This window comes from Lates calcarifer, linkage group LG16_LG22, assembly GCF_001640805.2.
Source record: "Lates calcarifer isolate ASB-BC8 linkage group LG16_LG22, TLL_Latcal_v3, whole genome shotgun sequence".
Lineage (NCBI taxonomy): Eukaryota > Metazoa > Chordata > Actinopteri > Centropomidae > Lates > Lates calcarifer.
In genome coordinates this window covers 7,973,426-7,986,207 of record NC_066848.1, presented here as the reverse complement: position 1 = coordinate 7,986,207, position 12,782 = coordinate 7,973,426, and the positions used below count along the sequence as shown (strand labels likewise).

The 12,782-nt window shown below is 43.9% G+C and overlaps 1 protein-coding gene across 4 annotated transcripts in view; it reads right to left on the bottom strand.

Annotated features, from left to right (window-relative positions):
• Positions 1-12,782, bottom strand: part of slit1a (slit homolog 1a (Drosophila)) — an 86,290-nt gene that overhangs the window by 14,987 nt on the left and 58,521 nt on the right. For 2 of the 4 annotated variants that reach the window (XM_018684262.2, XM_018684264.2), the window contains exons 10-21: positions 11,203-11,274; positions 8,276-8,347; positions 8,103-8,174; positions 7,704-7,847; positions 6,106-6,269; positions 5,032-5,055; positions 1,991-2,135; positions 1,821-1,895; positions 1,577-1,720; positions 1,313-1,456; positions 1,062-1,228; positions 154-286 (exon numbers count right to left, since the gene is read on the bottom strand). In XM_018684262.2, the coding sequence (XP_018539778.1) occupies positions 154-286; positions 1,062-1,228; positions 1,313-1,456; positions 1,577-1,720; positions 1,821-1,895; positions 1,991-2,135; positions 5,032-5,055; positions 6,106-6,269; positions 7,704-7,847; positions 8,103-8,174; positions 8,276-8,347; positions 11,203-11,274 (1,356 nt within the window). The remainder of the gene's footprint in view (positions 1-153; positions 287-1,061; positions 1,229-1,312; positions 1,457-1,576; positions 1,721-1,820; positions 1,896-1,990; positions 2,136-5,031; positions 5,056-6,105; positions 6,270-7,703; positions 7,848-8,102; positions 8,175-8,275; positions 8,348-11,202; positions 11,275-12,782) is intronic. The other 2 variants (XM_018684263.2, XM_018684265.2) reach the window with 1 other exon arrangement.

Genomic DNA, 12,782 nt, shown 5'->3' with positions numbered 1-12,782 from the left:
AGCTCGTCTCTACCCTCTCACTGTCTCATTTGGTTTCCTGGTTTCCCTCCCAGACCTGCCTCCATCAAAGCCAAACAAAGGCACAATAATACCTGGAACTCAGAAGTGATGAGATATAAATGCTATTAGCATAATTAATGCCAGGGAACTCACAGTTCAGTCACATTTCTGGGGATGCCTTTGGGCAGTGTGTGGAGGTGCTTGTTACTGCAGCGCACCACAGTCTCCAGGCAAGTACATTCACTGGGACACTGAGGTCTGGGCACACAGCTTGACTCCTCTTGGCCTGGGAAAAAAAGGAGAAGAAAGAGTGGAGTCAGACACCAGAAAGGAGGAGGACAGAGGAATGACCAGGAGGGCAGGAAAGACACAGAGAACAACTGAAAGAGGAGCTGTTGCCCCTGGCAAAAAAAAAAAAAAAAAAATAGAGAAAGATAGAACAAACCAGTAAGGGCCAGACAGTGCAAAAACAGCACAATCTTTCAAGCTGATGGCATTGAGACAATGAAAAAAGAGGAAATGAAAAATGTGAAAAGTAAAACAGGACAGAGAGAGAGAGAAGCCTCACTAATGTAATATCGACCAGCAAGAGCAAAGAATGGAAGCTGCCTGAGGCCTGAAGACAAGTCTAACATTCATTCAGGTGCAAATAGGCTGACTGGTCAATAAGGCAAACAGCTCAATAGCTCCACTCAGGCCAGCATCGACCAGAAGCTTAGGAACTGCTGAGTAGCAATCTATTCAGTAAACAAAAGAGTCGCACAATAGCGGTCATTATTTAAGATGATCTCAGACACTTTAAGCAGCTCTTGTTCATAACCTATGGTGGAGCAGGGTGCAATGTGAAAATCTTCATCAGTCAAACCCAGACAGCTTAGTTTCCCACATAGTGGAGGTCATCCACTATACTGAAGGTTTTTATCTCCTTTCAAAGAGACAGATTACTTCATTTAAAGTGGAGAGGCTGCAACAAAAATTCAGACACAGTCTAAATTCAGACATACAGAGGGAGAAGTGGACTCAAATCCTGATAAGCAGTTGTGTGTCTTGAAAGCACTTACCCTCCTCGCAGCGGAAGTCAGGTAGTGCCACATCCTGTAGAGGGATCTCCTTCAGGAAGGCGGGGCGCTGGCAGCGAGGGTTGCCCGTTACAATCTTCCTGCTCCTCAGCCAATCACCGAGCCACGCCAGCCGACAGTCACAGTTGAAGGAGTTGGCCAAGAGGTTTCTGGGAGTAAGCAATAGATTGTAAGATCACTGAAAATTGAAATGCATAATTGAAGTTGAGCATGCATGTATGCCAGGGTCTCACAGGGTGGAGAGGGTCTGCAGAGTGTCAAAGGCTCCAGGAGTGATTGTGGTCAGCTGGTTGTCGTACAGAGACAGCAGGCGGACGTTGTGCAGCCCTGTGAAACTGTCATTGTGGACGCAGCTGATCTTGTTGTTCCTCAGCATCCTGAAGAGGAAAAAAATAAAATCTAAACTCTAAAGTCCTAAAACTCAGAAATATGACTCTTGCATTTAGGGACATCAACATGCTTGAGTGTGTGATTCTATGTGTTTGTGCATGACTCACAGCATACGCAGTCCCTCAAGGCCACGGAACATCCCGCTTCGTACCGAGTCTATCTGATTGGCTGTGAGGTGAAGCTCATTGACAGATGATGCACCTTCAAATGCCCCATCCTCGATCTCTGTGATCTTGTTGTTGCTGAGGTTACTGTGGGAAAGAAAAGCATGTCAGATTCTCTAAATGTGAACTTTTTAGAGAATGACAGTTGAAAGGCCAAGTTAAAAAGTAAGATGACTGTTTGATTTACATTTTCTTCAGCTGGGAGAGGTTCTTAAAAACTCCAGTTGCCTCCAGAGTGGTGATCTCATTGTTGTTAAGGCGGCTGAAGAGAAAAAGTAGAAAATGTTGAACCAAATTCTTCCATCTCTTACTTTATCACTTCTTGATAGCAGGCTACAATTTTCCCTGATTCCTTACAGTTCAGTGGTGGATGCAGGGATGTGCTCAGGGATCTTGGTGAGTTTCAGGTTGGAGCAGTCCACTACGTTCGACTCACAGCGGCACTTGGGAGGACACACTGGGTCACTGTTACAGGCATTATTCAGACGAGTGTCCTCTGTACCTGAACACGAAAAAAAGCCAACACATATATTCTTATAACACAAAATGACATCAGCCTCGTCCCTATACCAACACACACGCCTCGCTTTCCCGTGATGTTCTTAGTCACGCATCTACTCCCACCACAGCTGTATGTCAGTAGTTTGTCCTGTTGTGACCTGAGAAGCAGCTTCCTTAACTAATCGTTAACCTTAGGCACCCTTAGGAACATCCTGCAGCTCTCCTCCCATTCATAAGAGAGAGATAAATGGGTGAGGTCCATGAGAAGGGTGGGGGAGGAGTGGGGGAGTTATTTGAGAGAGGTAATAGAGTGGGAGCAGTGGGGTGAAAAGAACGGTAGCAGTGGAGATTGAGATAGGAATGCCAAAGAGGATTTGGACAGCCAGCTTCAGTGAAGCAGAGCACCCAAGAGATAGAGGGTGGTGGGAGAGAGGCAGCTGAAATGATGCGCAGGAAGAGTGTGTAGACAGGTGGAGTCAAAGGGGAGGAGAGGGAGGGAAACGGAAAAAGGAGGGCACGAAGGACATAAATGCATGCAGGGGTGATAAGGGAGAAAGCAGGTAAAAGAGACAGATGAAAGAGAAATGGGAGGTGAGTGGTGGAGGTGCAGAGAGACGTCTGTCCTGACAGAGGAAGAGCAAGAATGAGGCAGCAAGGGGGAGTGTGGGGCGTTTTCCTGCACCTCCTCTGTCTATGAATAGACGTTACGTGCCAAAAAGCGTGCTGCCAGTTACATCATGGCTGCTCAATAATGAAACAGCACAGGGAGCCACTTAGAACAGTGTGTGTGTGTGTGTGTGTCTGTGAGTGTGTTACAGTGTCTGTGTGTGTATATATATGTGTGTGTGTGCGTGTAGAGCTTATGTGTGTGCATATGTTCCATTTAGAGGGAACAGCCCTGAATTTTCTGTTAGGATATCATTTTGTGTCCCATTCCCTTTTTGTATGTTCACATTGGTGCACCTCTCTGACTGAGGTTTGGAGATGACGTCAGTGGGACACCGTGGGGCACCCAGACCACATTCATGAGCAGGAAAACCTCAGACAACCACGACAAAATCCTAAGGTTTAGAGTATCAAAAATCTGTCCAAATAAATAGAACGGCATATGAAACCATAACCTAACCCCAAACCCTCATGGTTGACTTTATTAGAATATGGTTGGACAGTGAAAGGAATTACATTTACAGAAAGACTTCCTCTGGCTGCCTGCGCAAAGACTTTTTCTGAAACTGTGCCACCTCTCAGAGTGGCTCAGTGGAGCGTGCAGAAAGACACAGTAATGTGGGTCATTAAGGAATTGTCCTTCGCTACGCCAGACAACAGGACAAGGCATTTCCTGCTACAGAGGAAGCAATGAAAGTACAGCACAGCACTTTGATCTTGAGGATGTAGGGGAGCCGGGGGAGATTCATGGGCCTGAGTCATCGTCATCGTCACAAGTGCATGGTGGCGACACTTTTACTGTCAGCAGATTTAAATGAAACTGGAGAAAACACAGAGGCGAGGGATGAGGTTTTTCCCTCTCTGAGGCGCAAAATGACTCATCGCTGGAGTTGTAGAAGTTCTCATAATTCCCTGCAGTTTGGTTCCTCATTATCAGTGTATTATGGAATTCCCGTGCTGTTGGTGATTGTGTGCGTTCAGTGCATGTACGTGTGTATTGCGAAGGCTTTTATTGTTATCATTCAGGGAGGGTGAAATTCTCATTAATCACATTTGGCTTTGATCTTTCTTCTGCTTACATAGTACTCCCATTTGTTCTCTAAGCCAGAGAAGAGCTTTATCTCAGCTTAGCACACAAAGACACATTAATTCATACACACGCACGTACACAGGCACACAGTCGTAGACAATGAATCACACAAGGGTCCACACCACAAACACACACACACACAGAGACTGAGTTTGACACACATCACTGATCCTCCTAGTTATTTTCTTGGAAGTGCTCTTGTTAAGAGGTCCGGAAACATCCGCTGATAGGAATCTGGGTCCTCTGGTGGGCTTTATTTTCTTTAGCTTTTACTGATAGAAAGGACACACTTTCCTTCCCCTCTGTCCTTCTCTCCCTCCCTCCCTCTCTGCCCCCTCTTGGTGAGTGACTGTCTGTGCTCATGCCAAAGCAAAGAGCCATTTCCTTTTGAGTCTATCTGCTGAGACTGTAAGGAAAACAGAGCTGAGGAGAAACAGAAGCCCTCACACGTATATCACATTGAAATGCACATTCAGTCACTCATGGGCCTAATTAGCATAAATACCTAAGGTGACACTACCACCAGTGCACAAATTTCAACTCATTTTACCCTGAAATGCCCATTGTTTTTTCTGTGCAGACCATTTCCTCTGAGGTTCACCCTACCACCATCTGCATTGAAGGATGATTCCAGTTTATTACAATGTAGGTCTTAAGGCACAAAACTATGGCAAGTATAGTAGATCAAAGTTGAAGTAGGTTATACGTTGGTTTCTAACCTGTGATAGATGTAAACACCAAACTGTTTGGTCAATGATTTTCTTTTTTCTTTTCTTTTTTTTTAAAACTTGTATGATCACCTGTATGCTTGTGTTTCTAGCCCAATCTGACTTATATGCAGCAAGGTCACCATGTTTCCAGTTCTTATTAATTAACTTGGTAAAAAAAAAAAATATTATTGCTAAAATATGACCCAAGTTGTAATAAACTGAAATGATCCTTTAACATGTAGAAGAATTAGTAAGTAATGGAAACTACAATTGTCCATTGATGCATGGATGGACAATCCAAAAAATAATGCCTCTGGCTGCAGCTGTCGTCAGCGCACAGGCATAAAAATGATGCCGCTACATGGATGTGGGTGGATAATTAAAGAAAAGAGGTAGGCAATGATAGGTGTGAACATTTACAAGCCACTCACCTGGGATGAAGTACTGCTCTTTGGCTGTGATGGAGAAAAAAAGAGGGACGGATGTCAGTGAGACTAGTCTGGTCTGCATAGCTGTGGTGTTGCTATGCTTCAGAACAGTCATATATAGAACTTATATATGACAACACATGACTTAACGTAAATGACAGTTAAACAGAGAAGCATAGGACTATCTCTGCATATATGGCAATGTAGAGAAACTAGTAACGATGTTAAAACATGGTAAATATTTGGCTGTTGCTAAGGAAGAGTGACATGAGCGAAAAGAGGGAGACAGTAAGACAGGAAGAAAAAAGAAAGAGGGAAAAAAACAAAAAAAAGGGGGAAAAAAGAAAGAGAAAAACACATGGACTCCCTTCTTCACCAGGTCTAGCCAAACAAATGAGGCTATAAAGAAGTGTGAAACCTCAGCAGTGCAGAGTGCCAGACAGTGTAGCAGAGTGCATAAACACAATAGTGGGCACAGGGTGGAGAGGAGTGGGGATGGTGGGGGCCTGGCCAGGCAGTGCAGAGGACTGTGGAGATGAGGGGGTGTGAGGGAAACCTGAGCCTGGCAGGCAGAGAGTGATGAGCGGGCGAGGGGAGATGGATGCTGTGAGGGAAGGGAGCCTGAGATTGGCAGAGGGCACAGGAATGGTGGGCACGTACAGAAACTCTAACCCTTATACCAGCCTCAGCTGGTGATCTCAGCTCACTGCGGTTTGAATGTGAAACCAGACTCACAGTGTGGTAATATGGAAGGGAAATGGAGAAACAGCGAACGATCCCTCTCTCCTTGGCCCCAAGTTTGTCTGGGGAGGTATTGATTGAGGAGCGCCGACACAGCAAATGATAGACCGAATATAGCCTTTTGCCAGGAATGATCACTCTTTAAATGTGGTATGAGGTAGAGAGAATAATGCAGAGATAAAAGCCGCTCCCAGCGGAGAGAAAGAGAGAAGGTAAGAGTAGAGCAGTGAGAGACAAGTGGAATAAAAACAACAAAGCCTGTCTGAGAGATAGAGGACCCAAGAGAGAAATAAGAGGGAGATATATGGAGACAGTGACACTGAGCCACCGGCCTACCGGAGCAGCGGAATTTCTTGCTCTTGATCTGTCCAATACGTTTGTTTGCAAGCCTGCGAGGGCTGGCACAGCGGGCGCCGCTGGTCTCGATGGGGTTGGAGCGCAGGTAGTCTGCCAGCCACTTCAGATTACAGTCACAAATAAATGGGTTCTGGGCCAGGTGTCTGGAGAAGAGAGAGGGAGGGGGAGAGGTGCATTGTAAAAAAGGGGAAAAGATAAGAGAGGTGGACAGAAGAAGAAACGGATAAAAGAATAAGAGGGGGGAAAAGAGCACACATGAACACTGATGGGATAAGAGTCAAGATGAAAAGTTACAAGTCGTATGTTTATATTTGACATCAGCACCACACACTCACTACAAACTCACTTGAAACCATGGAAACGTGATTCTGTGTAGGTCTGGGCGATAATTTAATATAATTAGCTACTGACTTAAAGTTCAATCATATCATAATGATATGAGTTTATTATGTTAAATGTTAGTGGTTGTTAGGTGAACAACTCCATAACACTATTATGTCTGTGTGGTAAATATGAAGCTAACAGCAGCTGCTCAGCCTAGCATTAAGACTGGAAACAGGGAAAAACAGCTAATTCGACTCTTTCTGTCAGAGCCAGGCTAGCAGTTTCCCCATTTCTGTCTGTACTAAGCTAAGCTAAGCTAAAGTATTTACTATACAGATGTAAGTGATGGTTATTTCAGAGGCTGTAGTTGTGCTGCTGATGAGTTATATTGTGTTATATATAGAGATGAGATGTGTAATATTTGGCCCATAAATTGGGTTTGTTAAATTTTACAATCCAGAATCCTGAATGACCAAAAAATGTAATAAACTTCTCTAAAACATTATAACTTCAACTGAATGGATGAAAACACTGCAAAATAGCTTTTTAAATTGCTGTTGCATTTTCAATTAACCACATCCTTCAGCCCTACCTCAGTTTAAAGAGCATGTGCTGCCATCCAAATTATGTAGTTAAGTTAAATGACCAGAGGCTGGGGGAGGGCTCAACATGTATTTTTACCCCATCTTCAGAATACAGGCAAAACAAGAAGCCCCTTTTAGACTGAGACCCTTAAACCCAGTGCCCTCCATACAGAACTATATGTGTGGTGTGAGCCAAGGGGCAGCACTATCCATCATTTTCAACAGGTGTCTTGTATGTCTTCTGTTTGCATATATGGATAACAATGTTGAAAACTTCCATGATGCAGTGTGTTTCAGACATGGTGGATGTCACAGTGTGGGGTCTGTATTGATAACAGCATGTGGTTTGACTTGTTTATTGGAAGGGAAAAAAGAAGGCATTCATTTAGACAGAATTGGTTCTGTCTGAGTAACAGTGGTGGAAAGAGTGGGTGTGGTTGCCGTGCTGTTTTTGATCTCGATCTGGCCGCAGAAGCTGTGTGTGTCCGTGTGTTTGTGAAGATGATAGATTTACTCTCCTCTCTACCTCATGATTCCCATTCCTGGGTTATTACACAGACCTGCGAGTAAACAACTCCTGTGTTGGCTCATGTTTTATGGTGACGGCTCAGTATGTGTCAGAGCGTGTACAGCAGCATGTTTGTGTGTGTATATGTGTGTTTGACTCACAGGGTCTGTATTGCTCGTAGTGAAGTGAAGGTGCCCTTGGCGAGGGTTTGGATCTTGTTATCATAGAGCGATAGCAGCGAGAGATTCTGCAGGTCCTGGAAGGCATTGGCACGAACGCAGTGAATCTTATTGGCATTCAGCAACCTGGGGGGGGGGTGATTGGTGGATGTAGGAGGGAGTAAGGATAAAGAAGGAGGCAGCTTGTCAGAGTTTCTTTATGCATTCATTCATTATGCATTCCATCTAGAAAACTATGCGCAGGTACAAAGTTTATTTGAAGGTTACGACTCCTTTACTGAGTGGGAGTAAAGGGTGCCTGGTATTCAGTATATGTTTGCAGTGTATCAGCAGAGTGTGTATGTATGTATGTGTATGTGTGCGTGTGTGTGTTCCACTTACAGTAGTTGCAGGGCATAGAGGCCGTCAAACACTCCCTTGGGCAGGTCGGTGATCTTATTTCCATACAGCACGCTGGGATATCACAACACAGACTTACTTTAGACATGGGAAACGACAACCGAGTAGATATTTATGCACAGACACATGCACAAACTTAGCCTGGGGCCACTTACAGGGAGTTGAGGGAACGCAGGCCCTGGAAGGCATCAGGAGCTATCTCTGAGATCTGGTTGTTGCTCAGGTCTCTGTGTTGAAGAGGAAGGCCAGAGAATTTGTTATGGGAGATTTTGGGAAAAAGTCAAAATCCTTTTCCTGTGGGAGGTTTGACCCCACTGTCACCTGGGGTGTCACCTTCATAGGGAGGTGGGGTGAATGTAAGGCCCCTGCTTGTCATCGGTGAAGTGAGGAGGAAGCAAATGTAGTGTTCTGGATGAAGATGAGTTCCAGCTCTCTCCTGTAACTGATGGTGTGTCCCTTCAAGGGATTTGATGAAATGGAGCGGGCTTGAGTCTCATAGCCAATCAAAACATTTACTTGTGTTATTTGTGGCCAATTAACTGGCCCTGTGTTGTATCATGGTGTGTGTGTGTATGAGTAAAAATGGGGTGCAGGGCCGAAATCCAAAGTGAAATACAGTAGACTGCCTCTGAACATAGCTGTTGTTAATAGGATCCACAGGCCTCTCCCCACAGGATAACCACTAAGCCTATGCATCTATGTGTTTATGTGTGTGTGTGTGTGTGTCTGTGTGAGTAAATGCAACAGTAAATGAGGAACAGTGGGACAGAAAGAGAGAAAGACGAATGGAGAGAGAGACTTAATGGAGTATGTGGACTGAACTCCAGTCGACTGGATACCTTTGAAGGAAAATCATCATGTGGTGAAGAGGAGGGATATTTTCTCATTTGGGGGTAACCGTTAAATAAGTACCCATTTGTCTTCTTGCAGAGGACTGAGGTTTCCTGGAAACAAAAACGTGGCGAAGGAGCCAACATCTGCACTGGTGTGTGTCTGTAAACTCAGACACTGGTGTGTTTGTGTATGCGCCGGTGTGTGAGGGCTGTTACTGCATCGCTGTCTTAAGGAGCGGTTCACTTGTAGGTCATTCAAACCAGGACAAGGTGAAAGAGAATGTGTGTGGTTGGAATTTACTGGGAGAAGAGGACAAGCGGGGTCAGGAAAGGAATTGCACACATATCTGCACGCACCACAAAAACACAAATAGGTAAACACACACACAAAGGCCTTTACATAACCTTTACTTATGTAATGCTGCCATATTATCAAATATAACTATTTTCCATGCACAATATGCCAGAAACCTACCACTAAATATAAAGGTATGTATCAGCATCTGAAGAGTCTGATCCAGAGGAGTCAGCATATTCATCATGATGCATCAGTGCTGTCTACACACACTCTGTACTGAGGGTGTTGGACATAGGACCGTTTAGGCCAGCAGGGGCAAATAGCCAGCTGAATCAACAGAGGCACCTGTGGGTCAACACAGACATGCAGCCACGCATTGTTGTTACTAAATGCAGAATCAGCAGCAGCAACAGTAGCAGGTCATGTCTGTCTGGAAGACCAGATGGAAGAGAGTGACACATTTTCACTGCCATTAAATCTGGTTTGTGTATGTTTTATAAAAACCACAAACTTCTGTATCAAATTTAATAAAAATGTTGTTGTAGTAATGTTGTTTCTTTAGAAAACAACAGTCTCTGGCTCAGTTTTGGAGGTTAAGCTTAGACATTTTTATTACTGAACTAAATGTGCTAGATGTGCTTGACTGAATCCACAAGGTTCACTGTTTTTGTACATATAGATCCAAAAAAAGGCATTTATTTTCGTTTTGTACTGTAAGACATTGTTAGAAATCTCCCAGGAGATGAGAGTTAGGAGCACTACAATAACAGCAGTTTGCCAGTGTAGTTTTGGTTAAAAAGAGAGAACCATTTATTCATGTTTTTATTTGTTAAATTTGTGAAACTGTTATTACATTTTGTTTGTAACTATTACATATGAAAACCACAATTTATTGGTTCATACTCAATAATAAGTGAAAAAAAGTTTTTGTCTCTGCTTTTACTGAAGAACAACAAAAAAAAAGGAAAAAAAACCCAACCCCACTTATTTTGTTAAATTTGGACTTGTTGGATTAGATTAACATTTTGATGAGAGCTTCATTTACTTGATCATTTTCATATACAGTGAGAGAAAAAATACTTTTGCATAAACAAATAATAAGTTCCTTATCTTTTAACTAGTGACTTTATATATAACTCTTGTTTAGTTTAAGGCTTTCCTTTTCTCTAATATAGAAATCTGACTTAGTTTAGTTCACATAGTTGGCAAGTTTTTCAACATAAAAAGTATTTTTGTAAGGATAAATATTAATTTCCCTTTAGATTTCACTGGAGCTACAACAAGATAGCAGCTGCTTCGGCATGTCGACTTTTCTGTATTCACCTCATTTGAACCTCAAACTGTCCCTGGAGTTGGATGATAAAACAGAGAGGAATCCTTTAGGAAGGGCAGAAAAACTCCCTGACCTTCCGTTTCCTCTGTCTCCCTGCCGCTATGTCGGTCAGGCCTGGTGGTGTTGGAGTTATGGGTTTGGCCGAATGGTGTGCGCTGGGCGGGTGACCAGACAGCTGGCTGAATGGGTGAAAAAACCACTCAGTCTCAACTACCAGCCCGCCACTGTTCGCTCCCAGAAAGACAGAGCGAAGCCTCAGCCCTCATTCCAGCACACTCTCCGTCCCCTCATTATCATCCCAGCCGCAGTTTACAATTTGCCCATGCAGGCACAACATACACACAAACTGGACACAGCACTAGCCAGGGGAATACCAGTGCCACAGCAATGAAAACTGAGAGCTGTTATTATGCTCATGTAGCATCTGAGTGCTTGCTTTCCATGCCACCCCAAGTCTGAGAACAAGAATATGTTCTTTAGGCACAGACAAAATAAATACTTCATGCTCCTCAGGAGTGGAATGAGAAGTCTGCCAATTGTCGCTTCTTTTTCCAGCCCTCAACTTCTTGTTCTCATCTGTATTATTTAGCCCTGAGGTGAGTGTACTGCTGTACTTACATCCTACGCAGTTTCTTGTAGGGAGAGAAGGCTCCGGGAGGAACAGACTTAATCCCATTCTGTTCCAGACGTCTGGAGAAAAGACAAGAGAGGAGAGGAGAGAAGAGGAGTGGAGAGGAGATACCATCAGTTAACCAAACAATAGACTTCTCCATGGCAACAGAGCTGAGTAATCCCCCCCATCACCTCTGACCCTTGGTGATTGGCCTGATTATATTAGCGGAGATCTATTCCCCAGCTGTAATAGGTCCAGGCATGTCGGAGTCATAACATCCTCAGAACCAATAAACAATCTGAATACTAAAGTGCTGTGGAAAAAGACTGGAGGGGAAAAGGCTCTGTCTCGGTTTGCAGGATGGTGTTAAGGCCTTCAACTAAAAGTCATATTTCTTCTTGGTATAACATTTACAGTTTCCAGCACTTATGTTCTCAGATGAGATCCTGAAATCAATAATGATCTCACTTGCTCTTGTGAAATTTGTCTTTATCCTCTGGGTGTCTGCAAAGTGTCCACTGAAACCTTTGCGGCGTGGTGAAATATTACTTCTTTTAGTTTACTTTTTCCTGTGCACCTAAGAGCTGCTGACGCAAAGTTGACAAGAAAAAGGTCTGACAAAATCTCGCCATAAAAAAGCTGTCAAAGAACGAAACGAATACACAGACAAACATACTTTTGGTCATTTAGTGCAGAACAGTCATAGACTCTAATCAGTCTCAGATGGTCCCAGGGAAACAGACATCGCTAAACCCCATTAGTGTGGGCATGCATGTCTGTGTGTTTCAGGCCGGCTGCTACTTAGGACCCAGCTCAGTCCCAGAACTATTCCCTGGTGTAGCTGACAGAGGGCTGTTTATCTGCAGGTCAGTTCACAGCTTTTAAAACTGTCCTTAACAAGGCTTAGCAGGGCCCGGCAGGAGCCAGCTGTGGGCCTGTCTGGTTGTCCTACCATGCTGCCTCCCAGCAGAGGAACAGGCTGCAGAACAGGAGGCATGGTCCTGTGCGAGGTGTGGTAGTCCAGTGGCTATGATGGAATCTAAAGATCATTAAAATGTTATTCGTTACCACAGGAAAATGTGAACTATTTAAAAATCTGCAAAACTCCTTAGCAATCAGAATGCTGTTGATAGATTTAAACTTCACCCTCTTAAGTGTGTGATTTCTTGGCACGGGACTATATCCACATGATTTCATTATTCTATTAGAGACATTTCAGATTTATTACATGCCTCTTAGCCATTAGACCATTGCTATGTTTATGTCTATTCATGGGGGGTAAATGTTTTGTTAGACATTAGCCACAGTCACTTAACAGTTCTGAGTTTCCAAATTTTTCAATCAAGAATCTTTCCCCTTCAAAGGAGTGGCCTACATTTATGGTGCGATATAGGAGCGCAATTGACATTCTTCAGATAGCAGTGATTCCAGACCACAGATTCCTGTGGTGGACATGCTCTCTCTGTCTGTTTTTGTCTGCCTGTCCCAATGTGTCCGTGGATTTACAGCAGAGTGACAGCGCTGTGGTTCCTCTGCCCTCACCATGCGGCAGAGTGTTGGGCCAAGTGGCTTTAGCGCCTTCTCT